At 43.7% G+C, this 25,410-nt stretch overlaps 1 protein-coding gene across 4 annotated transcripts in view; it reads left to right on the top strand.

Annotated features, from left to right (window-relative positions):
* Positions 1–25,410, top strand: part of LOC117500375 (receptor-type tyrosine-protein phosphatase F) — a 123,105-nt gene that overhangs the window by 91,748 nt on the left and 5,947 nt on the right. For 2 of the 4 annotated variants that reach the window (XM_034153248.1, XM_034153246.1), the window contains 9 exons: positions 1,229–1,383; positions 4,658–4,770; positions 8,478–8,575; positions 13,106–13,229; positions 13,447–13,622; positions 18,071–18,190; positions 19,339–19,493; positions 20,315–20,600; positions 21,763–21,941. In XM_034153248.1, coding sequence (XP_034009139.1) covers positions 1,229–1,383; positions 4,658–4,770; positions 8,478–8,575; positions 13,106–13,229; positions 13,447–13,622; positions 18,071–18,190; positions 19,339–19,493; positions 20,315–20,600; positions 21,763–21,941 — 1,406 coding nt within the window. Of the gene's footprint in view, positions 1–1,228; positions 1,384–4,657; positions 4,771–8,477; positions 8,576–13,105; positions 13,242–13,446; positions 13,623–18,070; positions 18,191–19,338; positions 19,494–20,314; positions 20,601–21,762; positions 21,942–25,410 lie in introns of all 4 variants that reach the window. The other 2 variants (XM_034153247.1, XM_034153244.1) reach the window with 1 other exon arrangement.

Here is a 25,410-nt window from a genome sequence, read left to right as displayed (position 1 = left end):
AACGCAGAACTCTTTGAGCTCATCTCAGCTTATCTTTCCAATTAATATCTGCCTGTGTGCCGAAGAGCAGGCTGCTGTGCGGCTAATGATCCGGATTACTGCTGCCTGCCGCCCCGCCACTCCCGCTGCATGCTGGGAAGACCAATTCCCTTCCAGAGCTGCGATCTGTCACCCATGCCCCTCCGTAAACCCCCTCCCCTCCAGGACCTGCGTCTCCCATCGTCGTGCAATAGAAGGCCTGCTGAGCTCTAATGACAGACGCCTCACACCTCCCCTCTTTCTCTTTCTCCTCTGTCACCTTGCTCTCTTGCAGTTGGACTCCACACACTTTTTAAAACACCGTACCCTCGTGCACCCACTTTTCAGACTTCCGCTCACACACACCTCCGTTCCTCCCCCTCCGTCATTGGAAGACGAAGTAGCATAGAGAGGTCTCATTTACAACCAAGGTGGAAACGCACCCTTACCGTCACCTATTCCTCCTCCCCTTCCGTCACGGTGTGAACACTAATGAAGAAGAGATGAGTCCTCTCCTGTGCCCCCATTTATCTCAGCGGCCAAGGGACATGCACACTCACCCCTGCCTCTCTCACTCTCCTGTCTCACACCTGCTCTGTCATCATCTCTAACGGGATGCACTGCTTTAATAGAAACATAACTTCATTAGCCGAGATGGTTATTGTTTTTGGGAAAGTGTCTCTTGAGTTAGATCTATAGTTTTATGGCTCGTTCTGCTGCATCCCGGAACCATGGGTCTGTCATTAACAGGAAACAAGTTCATCCTCAGGCTGCCAGTAACTAGAAATGTGCATAGTTTGGTAATTTGACTCCCTGTTCTTATCACAATAAACAAAGCTAGCATTAGTTTTATGTATTACATTTTTTCCAACATTGTTGTTATCTTATCATCATTATCAAAAAAAAAGTATTTTTGTTTTCCATAAGTCTGTGTTGATGCTTCTTGTAGTAAAAAGCACCTACAGTTATTCACAGCCAGTATACTTGAAATACATTCCATTTTAGATTTAGACTAACTTTATAAATCACACAATAAATAAATAACCTTAAAAAACTTGGATGCTTGGCTTTCATTTTGATTTGCTTTTTTAGCTTTTAAGGAAGTCTAAAGTAACCTTACTGTACATTTCCATAAGAAGGGAAAACCTTGCATACATCTGATATCTCCAAAGTGACACCTGCACTTTCTCTTTTTTCTTTTCCCTCACAGATGACATTCTCAGCAAGTCCCTATTCAGACCCGATCCAGGTCTCTACGAGCATGACTCGGGATATGGAGCAACCCGAAATGTTGTGGGTCATGGGCCCGGTGCTGGCTGTGGTCCTCATCATTTTAATCGTCATCGCCATCCTGCTCTTTAAGAAGTAAGAAGTTATTTGTATTCTCTCTCCTCTGTGTTTGTGTGAGGTTGAACTGCATTGACACTTTTGATTGTAGCTTTCTTTTGGTTGCATCAGGAATGGTAATGAGCGTGCTCCCTTCCTGCCTGCACCAGGCTGCTCACACCAGACCGTTACATTCAATTTCCTTACCGTAATATACAGTAAGATGAGACAAGTAACCAAAGGCAGATTCATTTGTCTTTCAGAAAATCATAATTTCTCCATGAAAGATTGAGAAGGAAGTCCTTTTTTTTTACAGTACAACGTGAAGTGTCAGTTGAAATGGCAGCTGACGTTGCCTCCCTAATGAAAAGCACAGCTTGGCTGTCAAAAACCCTTAGTTAGGAGTGAGAAATGTGTTTTGCCTGCCACCATTGGTCATTTCAAAAAAGAAACAGAAGGCTGCAACAGAGGGCTTAACTAAAAGCTCAGTCAATATCTCTCAAAAGCCTTCACTGTGCAGCACACCGTGGAAACACGCAGGCCGGAAAGGTACAGATAAATGGTTCATTATAAAACTAGCACATTCAAACATTTGCTGGCTTCTACTTAACTGTTGATTTGTCTTTTCTTTTACATTTCTTTATAAAGTGTAGACTCTCAACCTGGAACTATAAAAGTGTTGCTTCTCACTTAAAGAATGACTTGGAATTGATAAAGATTATCGATTATTTAATCAGTTAATGAACCACTTGGCCTGTCTTTAGGCTCGTTAGTATTTTTACAGAGGAGACAATCCTAATGTGGTTTGGACGCTATAAGAAATACCATCTAGATGAGAGTTTATAGATTGGCTTATTGAGTCCCACCTCCCTATTTTCCCTTGATGGCTTCATTACGAACTCTCCATTTCATATCATACCTATTCTCCAACCTGCCATCCACAGCCTTGCAGACAGCTACGTGGCTGCCAACACTGCCACACTTACAAAGGGACTGGTTAATAATAGGCCTGGAGACAGCACACTGCTGAGTAGCACACCCTCTGTCTGGAAGCTCTTTCTCCATGTAGACACAGATCGACAGGAGGGACTGTGGGGAGGTGGCTGTGTGCCCTTTTCACTGTGGACTGGCAGTAAATGTGCAGGAATAATAACGCTCTAGTTCGGCTTGTTATTGCTACCTACATATACGCCAAGACCAATACAGGCGGGGAACAATGATGAGGTTATTCTAAAAAGTCTGCAGCCAGTGTTAAGATAACTTTTTACGCTGTGCTTTCAAGATGTGGTTAACATTTTTGGAAGAGCTGGAACGAGCTCTCTGAAAATAGTACAGATGCAGAACACTCTGGGTAAAGAAGTTATAGGTTCATATGGATAACTATTACCTATTAATACCCCTCCCTCTCTTTTTTGCCCTCTGTGAAAGCAGCAAACAGGAAAGGTGGGTACTTCACTGTTACATAAGTCACAACCTCATCTACCATCACCCAAGTCCCTTTCATTTGTGTTGTGAACTTGGTGGTATTCATCAGCTCTTGCAGGGTCAGCTTCCTCTCAGTTCCTCTCATATAGAAATTAAAGGAAATATTTTTTAATCTGATCTGGTGCAATTTGAAGGAGATGAGAAGCAGCTGACTCTGCAGTCGTTGATACCTGGGGTCAAAGGAACCCCCAGGTCACGTCTGTGTAGCAGCGCATGTTCCACGTCTAGTGCAAATGTTCCTCCTCAGATCTGCCAAGATCTCCGTGCTGTGTGTCATTATCCAAACAGTGTCAGCGCACCCCTCCAGGATTGGCCCCATCTGAATATGCCAAGGCATCACCTGCTGCTGAATGGCCATTGAGAACTAAATGCCAGACTGGGAAACTGCTGTAAAAGAAACGTTCCCATCTTTTAAGCTGACATTTTCCACCGAGACCCATTCCTCCACTTTTAGCCTTTTTTTTTTCCCCTCTCCCTGCTTCCTCATGGCAGGAGGTTCAACAAAGGGCCCTGTTCTACCCTCATTAAGCACACTCTGTTCTGCACACACACTCGCACTGTGCGTGTGTGTATAAGTGTGGGTATACTTACATTCTCACACGTCTTAACCCTCACTTTCAGCCTGAGATGAATAACCCCATTCAGATTGCTGCCGTGTTTACTTTAGCTCAACACTAAAGTGTGATGTAGATTGGCATCTGATTGGGTCAGACGGAGAGATGAGGGGTCTGGAGAACAGATCACAGATGCCCAACTTTTCCGCCCCCCTCCCCACAGCCGAGCTTAGCACCAGCCGTGATCTCTGGGAAAACCGGATACGGCCCCGTCACGCTGCTAGCATTAGCTTAAGCCCCTGCAGCATAAGATAACAGGTGGTGGTGAAGCCCGGGCCCCAGGGCTGAGGTGGACTGTTTTAAAGCTGTGTGTGCACCGCCAGCTTTATGTATTCTCACCACGCCTGGCTTCAACAGAAGGCCCTGCTCCTGCCTAAAACCCACGCTTGCCACTTGCAAATGGGGTGCAATGAGATGTGAAATTTCCACAGGGCGCCCTGATGGTTCCTTCCGCCCATTTCCATTTGCAGTCAGAAGGCTTGTGAGTCTGCAGCTGTATCTTTGAGAGTGTGTGTAGTTGTGACAGAGGTGGGAAAGCATACATCTGTGTGCCTGCCTGTGTGTGTATGTCAACAGATGCCGGCTGTCTGAACATTAGAATACAGGCAGGCTGCGTTTTTCTGTTCCTATCTCCGCCTCATGGACAACGCTACGGTCGACTGAGCCGAGCCAGTCCGAGCTGTTCAGTTCTGTGCTGTGCTAGACTCAGCTAGGCCGGGTCTGGCAGCGCAGGTGCTGCAGAACCGGTCTAATTACCCAGTGTTGTGCCACCCAGCTGATGAGCTAATTACAGCATCCGCCTGTTTTCCTCTCAATCTGGAAAGCCAGTAAACACAATGTGTTGTTAGCACACACACACACACAGCAGCTAAAATCACACATTTAAATATGTTCTACACTCAAACACACACGCTCATGTACACATACCCACATAGCAGCTGTCACCTATCCAGCAGCAAACAAACCCAACCTTTGTCACTCCAGGAAAATGATGGCGTTTCTTCAAACACATTAAACTCCAGTTGGCAAACTAATGGGGCTGATGCCCTGGTAACTAGTGTCTCTTGAATTTCTGGTCCTCAGAACAAGTTTTGAGAACCATTAACCTCATCAAATGTGTCATTTTCACTTGCAGTTAGCTTGAGAAGTTGATGAATGTAGGTGTTGTTGGTATGATGTGTTTAACACCTTACTGTCTGTTTCTGCCACCTCAGGAAGCGGGCGTCTCCCCTACCTAAAGATGAGCAATCAGGTGGGGTTAAAGACTCCCTGCTGGCCAACTCCTCCGACCCAGTGGAGATGAGAAGACTCAACTACCAGACCCCAGGTAATAAACAACGGTCAAAATATCGTACATGTAGCCACATATGGCAACTTTACTTCTTTACCTCAGCAACTACCCTAAAATAAACTTCAGCGTTCATGACATATAGGATGGCTGATAGAGATGGAAAGATTCCTGTTGACAATTTGATGGTTGTGTCAGGATTCAAATGCTATGTTATGACAATACAAAACCATCTATCACATTTTCAACGTGTTGACATGAACGGTATTTACAAGTGGGTATCATGAAGTCATCATAATTCCAATATGACATGGAAACATAATCAACCTTCAATTGCTCTTAGCGCCATAGTGATAAACTGAGGAAAGGTTGGTTGGTTATATATTAAGTGTGTGCATTTTAATCAGGTGTTTTGGTTCAGTCAATCTTTCATTACAAAATTGTAAAAACGGTATGCTTCTGTTTGACTGAGGATTTCAAACAACAAAATGAAAATCCTCCCTGAAATTCATCAGATCATCCTTTCTTCTCTGCTGAAGGAAAATATCTAAAGGGGATTCATTTAATAGGGTTTCTAAGTATCATGTACTTTCTAGCTTGTTTCCCCTCAAATAGTAGATATTGCATTTCGGAATGATTTTTCCCTTTTATCAACAAAACTCTATACAGCTTTTCCAAAAGCAATCTACTCCAGCAATGAGCACCTGCCTTGCTGTTCTTTTGATGGATCTTTTGTTTATTAGTGCTTTGTAGCAGGTGTTGCCGTCTGAAATTCATTTGTCCTGCTTATTTTTGTTATTCATCCTCAGGCTGTAAATCTGACCAGCTCTCAAAAATAGAAAAATGTGTCAATAAGAGAAAATAAACAAATCACGTTCACCATCACAGCGAGTGCTGGACGGTAATGGAGTCAGGCCGAGTGCATTCACATTCCATCCACGCACAGTGGGGAGTCGGGGGGGGGGGCGGTGGTGTCAGGGCGCCCGCCTCAGCATCAGCCTTCTTCCTTTTTCTTCCTGATCTCCTCCTACGTCCCCTGGTCCTCGCTCCTCCTCCCTCCATCAGCTCCTTTCATTCCCCCTAGCTGGTAATGAGTCCTGCTGCCTCTGATGTCAAGGTGAGCCAGGCGGAGGGAACAATGGAGCTGAGAGAAAATGTCAACCTTGTTGCACGCGCGCTTGTGCGCGTTTCTGTGTGTTTTCTGTGTGTGTGTATCCCTTCTCACGGGTTATTAAAGATCCCATTTGCTGTACACACAGATACACACACAGATACACACACAGATACACACACAGAGCCCCTTTGAACCCCTGCAGAGGAATTAAGCAGTGCTGCCGCTCTAAAAGAGCGCTGTTCTCTCGTCCTCCCACTCCACCTCTTTCCTCTTTTGTCTTCCATTTTCCCTGTAGGGTAATCGCTCTCTCTCTTTCTCTCACTCTCTGTCCCTCTCTCTCTCTCTCTGTACATCAACATCTTGACAACCCCTTTCCCCCTCACTGTTTTGCTTCATGAGTGGTGATCAAAAAATCACCAAGGCTGTGTCTAGCTTGTGAAAACGTTTGAGATTCCAAGGTTGAGCCGAGCAAATATTGAACCGTCCATTCTTTTGTCCTCTAGCTCTTTCTCCCTTTGATTCATCCACAGAAGGTGAACATTCCTGCTCTGATTCTGAGTGTTGTTAAGTGGTCTAGCCAATTGCCGCTCATGTCTAGCATGTTTGCTGAAGAGACTGCAGCGGCACTTTTTGACACTTCAGCAGCAGACGTGCGGTTCTTTGAGTAACTGACCTGCTTTATCCTTGCCAGACCTGGTTCAGATAGTATTTGCAAATACCTTACTAGGATCAAATGTGTTTGCCTCTTCAGATACAGCGAGTGGTATATGCAGTAGGGCAATTTACAGTAAGTGGTCACAAAGAACTATTTTAATATGCAATTAGGGGATATTACCAACATTTTGGGTGCACTAAATGTAATTCGACCTCCAAATAAAGTGAAGTGCTGTTCATGTTCCCATATCTCAGTAATTACTTCATTGTTATTATCATAACTGATTTCCATCAAAATGATGACTGAAACAATGAAAAGGCACCCATAAAGTTAAAATTCCCTCTAAAAATGAACATGTAATATCCTGTGTTCAGTAGTTAGTTCCCACTAAGCGGTCACAGGGGAGTGTTTTAAATTCAGGCTTCTGATAAACATCCTAAGCAACACTGCTTGAATTGTCCTGAGAACCAACACCACCCGCTGCGTTCTCCAACCAGCTTGAAAGGTTATTTGCAAATACTGTTGGGCCCTGGTCAGATCCTAAGTCGTCCTCATTGATTGAGTGTTCTTCTTCCTCCCTCCTTCACTCTCCTCTCTCCACAGGTCCCAGCTCTCATCGCTGCCCCAACACTCCAAGTTAGTCTGCTCTCTCACTGTGTATTTCCCACACATGCAGTCTCCCCTCCCTGTTCACTCTCTCCTGATACCATTCCCCCGTTGCCCCCTGACAGACATCACAAGCCCACAAGCTTGTAGCCTCTGGCGCTCCAAGGATGCAGCGAGGTCCTCTCTTTAGCTGTGAACCTCCCCCAACACCTTTTTGGTGCGGAAGCAGAGGACTAGATGGTTTCATGGATAGTTGAGCAGTGCGGACAGTTACTCTTGCTGTGCATTAGCCTTATTATCTATGGCTTCACTCTCCATTTAACCAACAACACGGCTGTAGAAGACCTGGGTGAACATGCACAAACACATACACACTGATGTTAATGTGCTCATAGGTCCCTCAGTGCAATAGTATTCAATTAGTGTAATTGGTCAGGTTTCATCTTGTGCAGTGGCCATAGTTACCAGCCATTATCCATTAGCATTACAGCATAAATGAGCTTACAGCTGTTGCTCATCTAAAAGCATGACCCATAACCTTACAGATGCGCTCAGCCACAGGCACGATTGTTTGAAGGCTTGAAGGCTTTATGCTACATTAATGAGGTTCCGTGTATACCTTCAGAGCCTCTTCATGCGTCGCATACAGTAACTTTTACCACACAAGGCAAGTTCCCAGCAATCCGTTTAAGCACAGAGCCTCGCCAAGTTCAGAGGCACAGAGGGAATTTGTCTCGGTAGATTAGCAATAAATCGTCCAATAACTCTGCGATGAGAAATCTAGAGAATGACAGGGGGGGAGGGTTGAAATTAATCCAGCCCAAGCACTCCAGGCTGGGCCGTAAGATAGTCTATTGTAAGGAAAGAGGTTTTCAAAGAAATGAGTTTTGGCTGATGACCAGTGAGTTTCTTTTTCTTCTGTGGGAAGTGACAGTGTGACTGATTTGTAGAGACTTGTGGGTTCTTGCTCTGATCCCACCTCTGCCACCAATTGAGTGCTGTGGAATCAGAGCGATGTCTGCCTCCTGCTTCCATCCAGGAGCATGCTCACCCAGTCACTCATGTGCATCGCCGTGCCCACCCCACCTCTGTCCTCCTCACTTAGCATGACGACATCAACAAATGTCACCAGCCTGTTTGAACTTTTGAGCTCTCTCTCTCTCACCTCTCTCTTCTCTCTCTCTCTCTCTTTCTTCATGCATTGTTGAACAAAGTGCACTCTCTTCACAGCCACCTCATGGTCCCACCGGCAGCCTCACTCACCCCGTGGTCCAACCATTGTTTGTGTCGATGTGCGTGTTTGGTGTAGGCACAACTCGGCCTCACTCTTTTCTTTGTCTTTCCCCCCTCTTCCTCCTCTTCCTTTCCCAGGAATGAGGGAACACCCACCCATTCCTGTCACTGACCTGGCCGACCACATAGAGCGACTGAAGGCCAATGACGGCCTCCGCTTTTCCCAGGAGTATGAGGTAAGACCCGTGCACTCATAATGTATCAAAGTGTCCCTCTCTTTGAAGCATATACATGAGTTTCATTGTTATTTTGTCTGAAAGGAATTGTTGTCATTATGCCTCTTTGATCCCATATGCATGTATTCTAATAGATTATGGAAGACTTCTTTCACAGACATTTTTCAGTCATTTTTACAACTCTATTACCAATCCCACCAGGAAACTCACACTTACAATGAATGCTGCAAGATGCTTTCTCACAAAACTAGCAGGTGGCGAGTTGCTTAAGCAATCTGTGTGCGTCTTGACGTTTCCCCCGAAGAATGTTATTTTGCAGGCGCTCTCCCCATTGCAACTCGGTGAGGGATTATCTCTTGTCAGTGTTCTTACTAGAGAGAAAAAAGGGAGCACATTTACATTTAAAGTGGCACATAGTGGGTTTGGGGACGAAGCAAGGCCAGGTGAAGAGAAAAGGCATCCTAGAATACAGAAAAACAAGAGCCGTCTTTTATTTATTTGTCCTGAACGTTCGATCCGTTTTGTCTAACCAGCTCTATTCCTCACATTGATGGGTCGAACAGCCTGGCCGTTGGAACAATTGTAGATATTTTTTTTGTATTTTTTTTTACTTACACCTAAAAAGTGTGTTGCTGTAGCAACAGTATGTGTTGCTACAGCATGAAATGTGCTCTTTAATTTCGAACTCCCCAGAGGAACAGCTAATTTATTTTGGTGACCTCATGACCTATCCTCCAGCATCACCACAAGCCAAACTTTTATTAATGCTCTGTTAAAAATGTGAAAATAACATTTATTCCATAAACTTACATTACTGTTATAAACCCTGTGCCATTGTCACAATGAAGACAAATCATTTACAACCTTATATGGTGCTTACAATAACATCCAATGTTATTGAGTGTTTGGTCTTGCATGAATGAGGTGAATTAAATTAATTCAGATTTCATGCATGAGCTTTTCTTAATTGTAGTACAAAAACTAATGTATTCTAATTTAACAAGCATGCAAATCCTACCTTCAAGAAGGTTAGGGTGCCACGTTTTTGTTGAAACTGCTGGAGTGGCATTACTTTGACTTCAATAGACTAAAACATTCAAAAAGTATAATTTTGAATAGAATATGCAAGAAGGAGCCATTATAATGTGTAGAAAAATACTTGTATGACAATATACAGTTTATATAATATGATGTAAAACATATTGAAGTGATTCGCCCTTAAAATTAACTGGGGAGATAATTAGGCCGTGGTAAAAGTCTGCACTCAGTTAAGTGCTGTCTTGTGTTACCCAGAGCCATCCAGCACATCATCCTCCCGGCCTGTTGAGTTAGTGTAAACGAATCAGGCCCTGGAAGTGGCTTGTATGACTGCAGGCAACCGGCCCGGCCCCGTTCCCTCTCCGCACAAGTCATTCCAAGCCAGGGAAGACCCCCTCCATGGCCCGGCAGATGGCCCACTATCTCTGTGCCAGCCGAGGCGGAGCTCACGGCGCTTTTTCACGTTCGCCGGCTGCTCGCGTTGAGCCTTACCCAAAGGAACAGAATTTATAGAGGCCTCACCACTTCCTCTCCCCGATGTTTTAGGCGGCCTGACACTTCCTTAGTCCAACGCCAGTCCTCATAACACTGAGCAATGTGCACAGCGGGTAATGAGCAGAATTTGACAATCAGGCATGCTGCAGCTCCCCCCCCCGACTGTTTCTTTAACGCAGGAATCAACATCACGCTGCAGTCGTCATAGCATCATTATGTCCATTTGAAAGCGGTTCCAATGTGTCAGCGAGAATACCTTGGGCGTTTGCTTCTCACCTCTTTCTAGCATCTCTACCTAACTTGCTTACTAGTTGTCATGAGCCTAGTGTGCCTGCTGTGTTCACTGAGCTCTCAAATGGCTATGACATTTTTTGACTGCAAATTAAATCTTTCTCTTCTTACTGGCGGGCACGGACAGAGAAAATTGGCAATGCTGAGCTCATCAGCAGCAATAGGCCTATACCCGCATGACTCTTAGTGCTGAGCAATTTGGAGCTGTAGTGGAAAATGTCTTGTATATGAGCACTACACATTTTTCATATTTTGTTCGAAGACAAATATCATGTACATGACTTTCTCTGGCAATTAACTTTGAATATAACAAAGCTTGTATATAACCGATTCTAGGTGTCACTTTACGTAATAAGACAAGATAGTGATAACTGAAAAGCAGTGGCGAGCCTCTGTGAGGGCCTAAGATATTCCAAAAAATAATATTTAAAAACATTAAAAAAATATTTTTTTTTTTAAATATATATTTTTTTTAATATTATTTTTGTTATATTTTTCATTAGTTTTACCGAAAAAAAACTTGATTTAATAAAATAACATTTCCAAAGAAATAAATCCTTCGAATCTGCCTGTTCAGTCTCTGTTTGAATGTGAAGGGTTACATGAAAGAAGCTCGTCTGGCCCTCTCTGCGATTCACAGAGGGCCCGCTATAGTAACTGAACGAGAGAGTAATGTCAAATGACAGTACAATTGACCAATCATATCTTCCCTCTAAATGGGTGGGTTTTATTATCGCGGACTTTATGACAAGTTCCGCCCGCTGTGAAACTTTTCTTGTTTCCATAGCAACAACAACTTCCTGTCAACAGCGTGAACTCGCCTTCAAAATAAAAGCATGCCAAATTACACTTAAGACATACAACTGCAACGAAAGTAACAAACACAATGCAATATCATTTTCAATGTCAAAGAACACACATTGGGTTCACAGGTGTTGTTTTGTGTGGTAGAGGGTCGCTGTCATTGATGCGTTTTGCACCCTGGGCCGTTGTTTTGATATTCCGCTGAAGTATACGCTGTGACGTAATAACTCTTTTTTTTTCGAGGGAAGGGGTGGGGGTCAGAGGGCCTAGGTATAAAGCTCACGGCTCGCCACTGCTGAAAAGTAACTGTTGTCACAGGAGAGCAATTAAAAGCTAATTTCCTGATTGTTTTAATTAGACAAACCACACATTTATCAAATCTAGCTTAGGACTCCAGTGTTAAAAATGCTACATTACTCATCACTTTATGGCCCCGGATCTTTATCTCCACACGCTCCAGGCCTCACCCTGTGCCCTCTAGTTTATCATAATCCAATAATTATTATGATTATTATGAGTGAGCTGTCCCGCTTTGACACAAGATAACCTCTAATAATGAAATTAGTGCTACAGCTCTGTTAAGTAAGTGAAGGATTTTCGAAGGTGTCATTCTGACTCCTGCTGGATTTGCAAGGCGAAAGGTCTGGGGAATTAGTGGACATGGTTCCGGTGTGAGCCGAGGGAGATCGATTCGGAATAACAAGAGACTCTGTGACATTATCGAGCCAAGGGATGGGAGGCCGTCACATATCTCCCCCGATCAATATGTATGCAGTCTACTGTCGTCTCAGCCCGGGAGACAAATGACGTAAGAAGCAAGGGGTTAGAAACAGAGAGAGGCTACAATGGAGAGGCTGGAACCAAAATACAAGATAGGAAAGGGCAACAGAAATAGAAGATGAGGAACGAAAGAAAGACAGAGGATGAGAAGTTTAATGGTTACCACAGGGAATCATGCATGTGACTTCTCAGAATTAGGTAATTAGATAGGACCGCCCTAGAGGGAGAGGATGAGTGTTTGTGGTCGCCTGCAAGCTTAGCCGAAACCTTTACTCGTTTCCCAGCTGAAATCTATATGTCCATCATGTTGGCATTAGGAATTGGAGGAATACGTTTGCCCTGTTTAAACAATCCGTGGAAGTTGTTGTTGATTTAAATCACGAAACCGTTTCTTCCTCATTAGCATTCAAGGCATCTAATGTCATGCAAATAATGAACCTGTTGTAGTTGCAGTGATGTGGCAACATGACACTTTTAGCCTCTTTCACACAGCCTGTTCAAGGTGGTGCTGTTCGTCTGCCTCGCTGTTCAGTATAAAAGGTACAGAGATGGATTTTGGGGGCATAGTTGCTCAGCCAGCGGTGGAGATAGTCACAGAGCCGAATGAACGTCTGTGAAAAAGGGGAAACCGGCAGGGCAGAACTAAACTTGCAAACACACACTACACCAAGCGCTTCTTTGTAACGCGTCACTCCCCTTTTGCTTCCTTTAATGCTTCCTAAAATCACACACCAGTGTAGAATGAAAGTGGCGTAGTTTAGTTCAGCAACAAAACATCACAGCGGATATTTTTTGCGGAATAAAAAAAGGGGCTTTTGTTAACTGCTAGCTTTACTCTGCACAATCTCCTACACTGTATAAAACCACTTGTAGCACTCTACTGTGGCTTTTCAAGAGACATGATGTGGGTATATGTTCCATTTAAAGGCTTTGTTGACCGCAGTATACTGCTGTTGAATGGGTGACAGCAGAAAGTATAATAAGTGTACCCTATTGCCTTACACTCTTTCTGTCTTGCTACCTTTTATCCGTGTAACACTCAAGAGCCTCCTTTGTGCTTCTGTTTTCTTTCTCTCTCTCTCCATCTTTCTGTCTCTTATTCTCTCATTCCCTCTCTCACAGTCCGTTGATCCGGGGCAGCAGTTTACCTGGGAGAACTCCAACATGGAAGTCAACAAGCCAAAGAATCGCTATGCAAACGTCATCGCCTATGACCACTCCAGAGTGGTGCTCACCTCTGTTGATGGTAAGGGCTCAGGTAACCTCTCCGCCCCTCACATCGACATACGTCACAAATACCAATGACATTTAGTATGCCTACAGCTGCTTTAGAAATCCCCAGTTTAACCACGTACACACATACACTGTTGTTGCTTTAATGTAGAGTGTTGCAACCTTATCAGATCAATAAATCATACTGTGTAATATAACCGTTAGTTGCTTCCTTTATGTCTTTGTTACAGCGGTTCCAGGCAGTGACTACATCAACGCCAACTACATCGACGGCTACAGGAAGCAGAATGCCTACATCGCCACTCAGGGGCCGCTGCCGGAGACCCTGAGTGACTTCTGGAGGATGGTGTGGGAACAACGGTCCAACACCATCGTCATGATGACCCGACTGGAGGAGAAGTCCCGGGTAAGGAGAGATAGTGTACTATAAAGCGCTGACAATCATTGACTTCATACCAGTTAAATCTTAATGATGTATTCATTTACTGACATGTGCATAGTAAAACATTTAATTACGCATATTAGGTAATGTATTAATAATAAACAACACGTGAAGTCAATCATTAGAAATTGTAAATAGTAAGTCATAATAAATTAGTGAAATACAATGCAATAAAGAAGCCAGAAATACTTGATCATGTTGTAGATTTCAAAGCATTTTACATGCAGCAGATTATGGTCAAATACAAGGTATGATTGAAGGCACACCCTTTACAACTACGGGTGGCCTCTATGAATCGGACGAAATGTGATACTAGAGGAGAACAGATGACTATCGTGTACAACTCAAGGCCATTGAAGTCAACCGTATCAGACGTATCAGCTGAAATGTGGGCAGAAATGGATCCCCCTGACATGTACATGTATATATTTGTATGTAGTTCAACACCAGGGACGTAACATTACACCCAAAAAAGCCTGAAGGCATATAGACACCCGGCCCTACTTAAAAGCAGGATTTGTCAGCCTGATCAAAGTCACAAGCACTTCAAAGGATATTTTTGTGTTACTGCTCCTCTCATGATTCTTCTGCAATCTCCAAAAACTTCTCCCTGAATTCAGTCTAAATCTGTTTGTGAAGAAAAATTGCACAACAGCTTTTCTACTATTTTCCATTTTTCTTCCTGCTGTTTGTTTGCCACTTATGGCTAAATAACCATGGCAACTTTGCATATGATGACAACACGCGCATACCCTCGACTGAAAATCAGCTCAATTATGAACATGTAGAGTATAGTTACATTTCAATTTTCACAATCATGCAAATAATTTTCCAGTTGTTATTTAGAAACATCTCAGAGAGTTTGGATACTTGATTGCTCCATATTTATTTTAGCTACACTGCGCCAAAGTTTAATTGTGTGTCTCGTTTGTGTTTGCACTTTCTGAGTTTGACGTTCGAAAGACTCGGCACGCAGTATAATGAAAACTCTGAAGTTGGAGTTAAGAGGATTGTCTCCCAACAATACTGTGTGCTTCCTAAAATACATTCAAGCTAATAAAAGCAAAAATAGAGCATGAGGGTAAATTGAGATCCAAAATTGGGATGGGTTTATTTAATTACCTTCACAAAATCATGCACATGAATTCCTTGGAGGAAATAAATCAGTCTGGAGCCCTGCCAGTATGTGGTGCTTTATCAGTGCACTCGGTGCCCTAATGAAACAGAGTCCCCAGACTAAGAACTGGAAGTTACCGGGATTGTAAATGAAGTTCATTTCCAAAATCCTAGACATCGATTTTGTTTTGTTTTTAAGGTTGGTTTGAATCATTACCTGAAGCTCAGTTCATTATTCAGCATCTATAGTGAGTCTGTATAAAGCAATCGTTTTGTCAACTTCAAATGACTTCCTTCAAATCGTACCATCATCTTTTGTCATTTTGAGCCATCGATGCAATCAATAATTTAAGCAAATTGAGGGCACACAATGTCTTTGTGGAACAGAGCTCATTTATTCATACCTTAGAGAAAATCTACACCCAAGATATTCTTCATAACATGATTTTTATAACACATTCAGTCAATCCTAGGGAGGATATACACCTCCTCACAGATATCCTTCCATGTATTAAGTGTGTTTGAGTGGCAATTTACAAGCTTTATGACAGATGAACATGCTCTCTGGCTTTGATCTCAGACTCTCAGGCGCACATAGATGCACAGGGAAAAAACATCATCACACCACAACACAAGGAACCTAAAGGGAAATGAAGTGGCCTCTCAACCTGTGCCCACCCCCTACACACATTTGAGAAGCAATTGGCTAACCAACACTTTGGAGACGGATAAATATAAAAAATATTCTCCATTTTTATGTCAGGGTATCTTGAAATCTTCAGTATAACATCATCAAATGGTTTGGAGCTGGAACAGCCATACCAGTAGGGTGTTTAATTACTTTCTCTAAGAAGAGCATGTGGGGTGTTTATCTGCATTGCTGACATTTATACTATTCGAAGACATTTCCATATATATTAACTGTGTTTACTGCTAGAATAAGAAATGTTTGTGTTCAATTACTCTTTGAACACTGGTTTGTATAAATCACAATTACATTCCTCGCTTTACAGAACAGCACATTTTGATTTAAATTACAATTAGGCGTCAAACTGTGAATTAAATTGATTAAATTGTTTCTGCGTTAGTCCAACAAAAAAAACGAAATTGTTTAATAACTGTCTTGAAAAATCCTATCAGTCTGCAAACTGCATTAGGCAAACAATGTTTGAAAGTTGCTAATGAATAGAGATTTAATATGACAACGTATAACAAAACGCTGACAATACTCCTGATTAGACACATAGCATGCCACATTTTTAGGGAAAATATCCTTCCTCTATTTGTGTATTTCTGTGTCACACACAGACATGTTGAGTGAGTTAACCTTCCACCACCCAGACACACTGATGACTTATGCCAAACAGAGCTGGAGCTTGACAAATATGATGATGAACTCCTGCAGCAGGCGAAATTTAGCTTGGTCTAGCCCTATCATTACCAGTTAGTAAAACCCTAAAAGGTCAGGACTTGAAATGAGACCAGAGGTATTACTCAGTGTGTGTTTGTGTGTGCGTGTGCGGTGTGTGTGTGTGTGTATGTGTCTAGATGAGAGGTTTGTGTCCTCTGCAAAAAGGCCAGGCAACGACATGTGAGAAGCAAGGTTCAAAGCCGAAGCAGATGATAGTGGTGTGTGTGTGTGTGTGTGTGTGTGTGTGTGTGTGTGTGTGTGTGTGTGTGTGTGTGTGTGTGTGTGTGTGTGTGTGTGTGTGTGTGTGTGTGTGTGTGTGTGTGTGTGTGTGTGCGTGTGGTGCGTGTGGGAGAATATGCCACCCAACCTCAGACAGCACAGAGATATTCATTACAGTGGTGACTGCTAATCCATATGTTTGTACTGCGAGCGGTTCCCCATCACTCAATTGAGTTTCTCCTGCAAGGTCTGGCTCTGCCTCTGAATGGGAGCTGTCACCAGAGGAGGTGAAATGTGAGGGGGTGAATTTTAGCGCATTTTGTTTGTCGATTTGTACCAGCTCGCACTGACAGCCAAGGTGCTTCCAAATGTCAGCTCGCTACTGCGGTATCAATATTATTAGCTTACCCGCACCACATCTCTAATGTTATTCAAATCAATAGCAGACAGTCCTTGTCCCTGCCTGCTATCCTGACAGCCTTTGCTCAATTTCTATATGTGAAAAGAGAGTGGAGCAGTCTTGTAGAAATGCTGTTAACTGACAAACATTTCCCACACACTTCTCAATGTTGGATTCGTTTAGGGAGGGCTATTATCAGAGTGCCTTTGACTGATTGAAATGGGTTTAGCGTCTCATTTTTGACACAGAGTAGGTGGAGGAAATTGTTAAGGACTGTTTTTCCAAACAAGATTTTGGTCATGAAAGAATCCACAGAGAATCGACTAAGCCTAGGAGCAAGAAACAAGACTGTGCTGAGTGTTTAGATAATGATGTTACTCATCGCCCCTAGTTACTTGCAGACCTTGTTAACAATGATAAAATGAGATGTTGGAGTAATCAAATATAGCATGATTGTGCTTCTGCATGGCCTATATTTGACTCAGAAGTAGTTTGGGACATTTTTGCCCAATGTGTAAAAACAGGCCCCTTATTATTCCTGTTATCAATCCAGAGACAAACTCCAGGGAAAGCCAGCAGTGAGTGACTTTCAACACTCTGGTGCGAGAGGGTTCATGTAAATGTTTGAGTGAAGAAGAGGTCAAACATTTTTAAAGTCCTTCTTTTGTTCCAGTCTAATGCCAATTGATCCTTAGCAAAGAGAGGGAACAAACTGAAATATGTGTTCGAGGTCAGTTTGTCATTTTTATAGATACACAGAGTGAGTGAAGCAAAGCCACTCAATGGTGGTGTGTGGAGGATCTTTAGCCTCCTTCACAGTGAAGTGAGTCCTGTCACACATGGACCAGGTGGCCGCACCTGCTGTCCCTCCACGACAGCCGAGAAAACGGCTTTCAGATACATCTCCCTCCACAATGCTGGGCCCAATCATCGCAAATACGCCAAAAGCATACATGACAAAGAGCTGCAAGCCACCCGGCAATTAGCTAATTGAAAATGATCACAGGCCGGTGAAAGACAAAGTGGGCTTTTCAATACCCTTTTGACACACATGGCTGCACATGCACATTCTCAATTGCAATTTTTTTTGCAGATACAGGAGCTAACTCTGAGTCTTCAGTTTTTAATTAGACAGTGGACAAAGCCTTTGATCTGACCTTTCTGATGCTCCCTCCCTTGTTAATCAGTGTGATCCTACAAGCCTCTCAGGCTCGTGCTGGATGTTAGCGGCAGCCTGACAGTGTGCCCTCTCTCTTGCTCTGCCAGGTGAAGTGTGACCAGTACTGGCCGTCGCGAGGGACAGAGACCTATGGAATGATCCAGGTCACCATGCTGGACACCGTGGAGCTGGCTACTTACAGCGTCCGCACTTTCGCCCTCTACAAGGTACAGAATCTGATTTTCATTTGCACCTAACCATATAGAGAGACATGCTTATTAAGGACGTGTTTTCCAGCAGGAAACTGCAGTACATCATTACTGGGGTCACATTTTAAAAATGTAATTTCTTATTTTTCTGAAGACAGATAAAGGCTATTACCACTGGAATCATTCACTGCCGTAATTGGTTTTTAACATCCGAGATTGCTCTCTTGTTCTCTAAAAGACCATCAAATATTTCAGTTCTTCACTTTGATTCATATACTTTAGTGCCATGATGATGTGACTGATGTGTCCTTTATTTCTCCTCTTGCCGTTCTCTTTCCATTACTTTTTTAATTTCGAACATTATTATAATTCCTAATTAAATGCAAGTCTCCAACTGGAGCGGCTTCTATCAGGAATGGTGACGACGCCAAGAAACCGTTTTCCGAGAAACTGCTGAGTTCAATTCCAAAATGATACACTTTATCTGCACCTACACTCGCAGGATGATCACAGCCATGAAGCAGAGCACATTATGTGCTGCTATCAAAGTAATGAGTTAACTCGAGACATTTGCTCAAAATGGCTTCATTTCTGATTAAACCCCTCATGCTTTTCAGTTCTCAACTGCAGAATTGTGACTACCTCTTAACAAAACAGTGTGACCTTAAAGGTAGGGTAGGTAACTCATTTTGGAGAAACCAGCTCGAGTGCGCTAGAATTTGAAAATACACAGCCGGAAGAAATCTGCTACTTCCTTACAGAGCCCCTCCTCCAACACACACGAACAAGCACATGACCAATGAGGGCACGAGATAAGTTTGTGCACAGATGGAAGGCTGACAGGCAGGTAGGCCATCCAGTTACTTTAGCCGGGCCGGATAAAATGATTGGTCGTGCTTTTTACAGTACTACGGCTTCCACAGATGACGTTTTTTTATGGATTTTTTGTCAAAGCACTTAAGATATTCATTGCTATCGGGATGTTAAGAGCATTCCATGGAATATAACAAAAAGTGTATCTCGAGCCGGTTCCTCAAACTTACCTACCCCACCTTTAACTTGCTAAAAGCATGTTTTTCCCCTAGCATGACCCGTTTAAAAAAAAAAACACACTTAGCGCACAAAAACACCTTTCTTATTTTCTGACTCCTCCGATTCTCCTGCAGAACGGCTCCAGTGAGAAGAGAGAGCTGAGACAGTTCCAGTTCATGGCCTGGCCGGACCACGGGGTGCCCGAGTACCCCACCCCCATCCTGGCCTTCCTACGTCGGGTAAAGGCCTGCAATCCTCCAGATGCAGGCCCCATGGTGGTCCACTGCAGGTGGGTGCAGACTGCAACAAGCTCAGTATGCGTGCAAACAGCAAATTAACTGCCAATTATTACCACCACATGTATATATATTGTGCATGGCTTGTTTTCTTCATGGATGAAAAGGATTAAAGACAGGGTTGTGTCCTCAAAATATCCGTGCCAACACAGCGTAAAGGGCAACATGTGCAGGTGTTGAAATCCTGTTTTTGGGTTCAACACTTTTTTCCTTCCCCATGAATTTGGCTCAATATGTTGTTGTCTATGTTCCAACCTGTCCTTAAGCCATTACATGCACACACTTTGTGCACAATCTGCAGCAACAATTTAATTATAGTCCAGCTCTCATGCTAGAGGGTGTAAATCAACTAATCTTGATTGCAAAATTACCAGTTTTCAGCTGTCAAGCAGAGAGAACGGGTCTCAAAATACATACCTTACATAACATATTCTTAATGCAGCTTGACTCGATTTTTTGATCTGCGCATATTTTTTATATGCATTTATTGATACAAATATGTAACCTCATTAAATGTGAAGTTGCATTTTGATACAAACATTTCACAACAAGGATATACACAGCAAATGAGAAGGTTAGAGAAATGTAGTTCTTAAAATAAAACAGACACCTTCGGATACAAACCGGTTTTATCTTAGACGATATATGATTTAATTACTGTTGTGATTAAATCATTTACAAGTGTTTTTCTGGTTGACCTCTCAACACTGATAACTTTGTGTTACATTTTTTTCTCTCTTTCGATGTTGCCACTGTGTTTGTGAGAGTCTGTGAAACATAAAGTTATTGACCCTCCTCTCTCTCTCTGCATCAGTGCGGGGGTGGGCAGGACTGGCTGCTTCATCGTGATCGATGCCATGCTGGAGCGCATGAAGCTCGAGAAGTCTGTGGACATCTACGGCCATGTGACGTGCATGCGTGCCCAGAGGAACTACATGGTCCAGACCGAGGACCAGTACATCTTTATCCACGAGGCTCTGCTGGAGGCCGCCACCTGCGGAAACACGGAGGTCCCCGCACGCAACCTGTACGCACACATCCAGAAACTCACCCAGCCCCCGCCCGGCGAGACGGTCACTGCCATGGAGCTGGAGTTCAAGGTGACTGATCAGCACGCACCTCAGACTATTATGTTTTAGGTTTTATGTCATTACTTTAACTTTGTCAAAACTTTACATTTTAACCGGTGCTGTAAGTGACTCATGCAGGTTGTAATGAAGCAATTAACTTAAGAGAAGACATTTCAGAACAGCTTTCTTTACTTTATAGTGCACTGGATAGTTTTCAGGATGACATTGCAACACAGTAGAGGAAGTGAGTTTTGTCAACAAAACAGATATTCTCAATCTGTTCTGATCTGGAAGCACTAGACTGTGCTCACACTTACTTTGTCCAAAGTCATGAAAATGGCCTCAGACTGCAGTAGCTCTGACCTTCTGTCCAGGGTGTCGCTGTTGTGCCGGTATTTAAGCATGTTTGAAGTAATTCATTTAGCAAATAAGGCCAATGCACATTCATTTGTCCCATTGACATTGGTGCTGAGGCATCTCAGCAGCTACAGTAGCATCGTTAAATACCAACACACATGTTTCAGGGACAAATGGACTGGAACAAACACACATAAACACACAAACACATCAATACGCCTACATGTGGTGAATTACAAAATGACTGACACTGGCACATACACACAGCTGGTGTTCAAGGTGACTCGCAGTCACACGCACACGCACACCTTCTGTCAATAGCCATCGACTGTGATGTTATTACACACTTTCCTCCCTGCGCCGCTCTGCCATTAGCCCTCTTATGGGCATGATCCATTCTGTTTGAAGTGATAATAGCATCTACACTCCTGCCAACAACGGAGAATGAAAGAGTGAGAGAATGATTGTGGCGTATTTGGGGGCCACAGCCTCAACACACACACAGTGTGGCCACAACACACACACACAAATTCAGCCATGACTGTCCATACACAGTCCTGTGCTGTCCATCTGCGCTCTGTCTGCTGCCAGCACTAATCAGTCCCGCCCACAATCCTCCAGGTTCTGGGGCTCTATGAGAGACAACTTCTCGACACTTCATTATACCTACAAGCAGCATTTCTTATTCATCTTGAGATGAATCCTTTAGTCTAAATAGAGACTTGACAGGGAAGCCTTTCAGACTTCCTTGTTTGTTTACTGCAGGTCACAGGTCACTCACTGTTATCCTCCATATCTCTCCCTCTCTGGTTTATTCCCTCCATTCATTAAACAGAGATTGGCCAACTCCAAAGCCCACACGTCACGCTTCATCAGCGCCAACTTGCCCTGCAACAAGTTCAAGAACCGCCTGGTCAACATCATGCCTTTTGAGTCCACGCGCGTCTGCCTGCAGCCCATCCGTGGCGTCGAGGGCTCCGACTACATCAACGCCAGCTGCATCGACGGCTACAGGTCAGCAAACGCCTTCATCTTCAACATTTAATGCCAATGAGTGAGGTTAAAGTTCGGACTTTGAGCTTTTAAAAGTCCAGGCCGCCTTCTTTTCTTTATTTATCTCATAAACACATCCCATGAAAAGACTAAAGCCAGCAATGCATAAACACATTTCTCAATACTTCAAGCTTTACTACCCAAGCTACACCACATTTGGCTCTTATACCAAAGCCAATTTGTTCTTACTAAAGATGTCAATCTTAAAATACAGTTCAATTGTACAGTCTTAGGGCTTGGAATTAGCAAATGTTGCCAATAGGGGCAATACTAGGCAATACGTCAATTTATTGTTGATTTGATGATGACATGAGGAATAGATATACAACATACGCCTATCCTTTAAGGGTGTTTAAGTTTGTTCACACCTAATTTTAGTGAAAAGGGAATTTAAGATAAGATTTGTACCTGATTTCTGTACATAGTTCTCTAATTTAAGGACAAGGGAGCAGGACAGTTGTCCTAAGCTTGCATACGAAGCACAATCTTTTCATGGCACCACAGTAAAATAATATATTACTCATAGTCACTTGAAACAGATAATTAAGATTCCTGTAACTTTTTCAAATGACTTTCTGTCTCTAAAATAAGGCTATATCCCACACGATTCCTCTGACATCAAGGTAAACATCCCTAAAATACATTTGAGTCTGAACTTTAACTTAGCAGCACTTGTCTTATTTTAATGAGTACAAAGCCAGCACAACATGAATTGCATCAGTGTCATAACATCTCGGGGACTGCACTGAATGTGTCTGCAGTTGTTTTCTAGGCATCATAGATTGTTACAGGTGTGGAAAACACTGTGGGGATTGGCAGTGGACAGGATGAAAATGTATGGGAGGGGGACTGACGATGAGTCCGCAGTGGGCAGTATCCAGTTGCAAGAATTACTCTGTCAATGTGGCTCTCATCCGCTGAGCCACTACCGCTTCCATATCCAAGCTACTGCATGTCCCCGTGTGCTCTGTGGGTCCAAATTGCTTCCTGGAGGGGGGAAGATGAAAAGGCAGAGAGAAAGACAGAGACAGAAAGAGGCTGACTCTTCAGTGGTTGAAGTTTACTGCGAGGGGATGGATTTAGCCCGCCTGAAATGCCATTCAGTCAATATGGGGTTCTGCTTAGTACCAGGCCATGACAGAGACAACGCCTCCCCCCCCCGACTCTCCCCCCTCTTCCTCCAGTCCTGCTGTTAATGAGACGGTGCTCCGCAGAGGCAGACCCTCTATTGTTGCTGTGTAAATAGCATAATTGCAGCAAGAGAGTAGTGTAATGAAGTGTGTTTTCCAAACCCCTCCCTTTCTCTATCTCTATCTCACACTGTTCCCTTCCTTAATCTGTCTCCCTCGCACCTCTTTCAGCACTCTTCATCCTCCCACCCTCTTCTCTCACTCGTCATCTTCATTTTCCGTCCAAACGTCATGGCAGACACTGACATATCCGGGTGGGGACCTGTTGTGTGCACCGACGGCACTGTGTGATTAAGCCACTTTGAAATGCTCGGGCATAAATAAAAACTAAACAGGGGCCTCCAGTGTCCTTCACCCCAGCGTCTCCAAGAAAAGCCAATAATATGCTAAGCTAATGAGAGGCGAACCATTGATTCCAGCCATGAGCCCGGGATGTGCTCCGATGCAGGCTGGAGTTTTAGCATTGTAATGAGGTTGAAATGAAACGCTATGTCCTCGAGCTCTGCAGTCATGTGGGATGATGCAGAGAGGGCTTTGTGCAGTTTGGCAGCGCTCATCAGGACTCTGTGCAGAGAAGTCACTATTGTGTGATACGGTTAGAATTGCTTTTGTTTTGGCTAGGGGCTGCATTATGGAGAGGTTAGAGGGGTCCGCCCTTACCATTTGAAATTAAGCATTCATCCCCTTGTTGGCTTTGTTTTCCTTACTCTGCTTCTCCTCTCCTCTCCTCTCCATTCCTCCTCTCCTCTCCTCTCCTCTCCTGTCCTCTCCTCTCCATTCCTCTTCTCCTCTCCTCTCCATTCCTCTTCTCCTCAATGGACAGCAGGAGAAGGAGAGAGGAAAGGCCGATGAGAAAGAGCCGAGCAAGGAATCCCATGCAGGGCAGCGAGAGAGAGAGGCGCAAGAGACGCAGCGAGAGGCAAGGTGAGAGCGAGAAGAGAAGAGAACTAGAGAGAATGGAGAAGGAAGAGAAGAGCAGACGTGAAAGGTGGAAGAAGAGATAAGCACCGATCAGAGAAGGGGAAGAGTCCGAAGCTCAAGTCAGGACCCAGATGACTTCATCATCCGCCGTTCCCAAGGCATATCCTCTCTCTCCTCTCCTCTCCTCTCCTCTCCTCTCCTGTCCTCTCCTCTCCATTCCTCCTCTCCTCTCCTCTCCTCCTCAGCAGTCAGTTTTCTCTGTACTCAGACGACCAGCTGGAGAAAGCAGTGCTCTCTCCTTTCATCTCCTCACATTTCCCTCTCTACATGTTCCCCTTCTTCTTTGTACATCTGCTCTCTTTACTTTGCATTTCTCTTTGCCCCGTTTTCATCTTTTTAATTTGATTCCCAACTCTATTGCCTTCCCCTCTTCGTACGCCGTCTCCTCTCCTCTCAACCAATCTGTTGTTTCTTTATTTGTGCGAGCGAGGCCGAGAGCATATTCTAATCTCCCGGTTCCACATTAGAGTCTTGCCTGCAGCAGCTTCATTAGTTGTTCAGCCGTAGCTCAGTGTGTGACTGAGTGTGTGTGTGCGTGCGTGTAGTAGCGTGTCTGAATATACATGCGAAGCTACTGCATGCGTATATATATGCGTACACCTGAATGAGAACTTACATGTGCTGCGAACATGTGAGAGTGTGCGTGCAGGATCATGTGTTCCCCTCGCTCTGTGTATCGGAGCGAGGCTGCCACCTGCTGTCTGCCAGAGAAACTGCTCAGCTGAAGAGAAGTCACGTAGGACACCAGCACTGCTCTGTGGATGAGCTCATCTCTAGTTTGTGAGCATATCAAGCGCACTCTCTCTCTTTCTGAGCTGCCGTACAGAGAGGAAGGAGGGAGATGTAGAGGATCTATACGGGCTTTAATAGATCAGTGATGGTGCTGTATGCCGAAGATTATTTCTCTGTTCATGGAGGATATTGTCATGTTGGCATTGGGGTAGACAATATTTTAACAGAGGACAATGAACCATGCATACTTATGCAAACAATTAGCAGCTGAATGTTTTCCAAGCAGCACAGGGGGTTAGAATCCCTTTCCTATAATGAATGGCACTGTAGGTGCCTCGTATATAACCACTCAAGAGTCCACTGAATGGTTGGTGTGTCTTGTGGAGTAACAGATACATCTCTTCCCCATCCTTTTAATTTAACTTAAGTATAATTAATGTCTGAAGGTATTCAAACACTTTATTAGACTCTAGTTTTGTTGCATGTCTTATATCTTGTCTGCTATTAATCTTTGGGGAGCTTTAACA

The sequence above is a fragment of the Trematomus bernacchii genome, unplaced genomic scaffold (genome assembly GCF_902827165.1).
Source record: "Trematomus bernacchii unplaced genomic scaffold, fTreBer1.1, whole genome shotgun sequence".
Lineage (NCBI taxonomy): Eukaryota > Metazoa > Chordata > Actinopteri > Perciformes > Nototheniidae > Trematomus > Trematomus bernacchii.
This window is presented reverse-complemented; position numbering and strand designations above follow the sequence as displayed.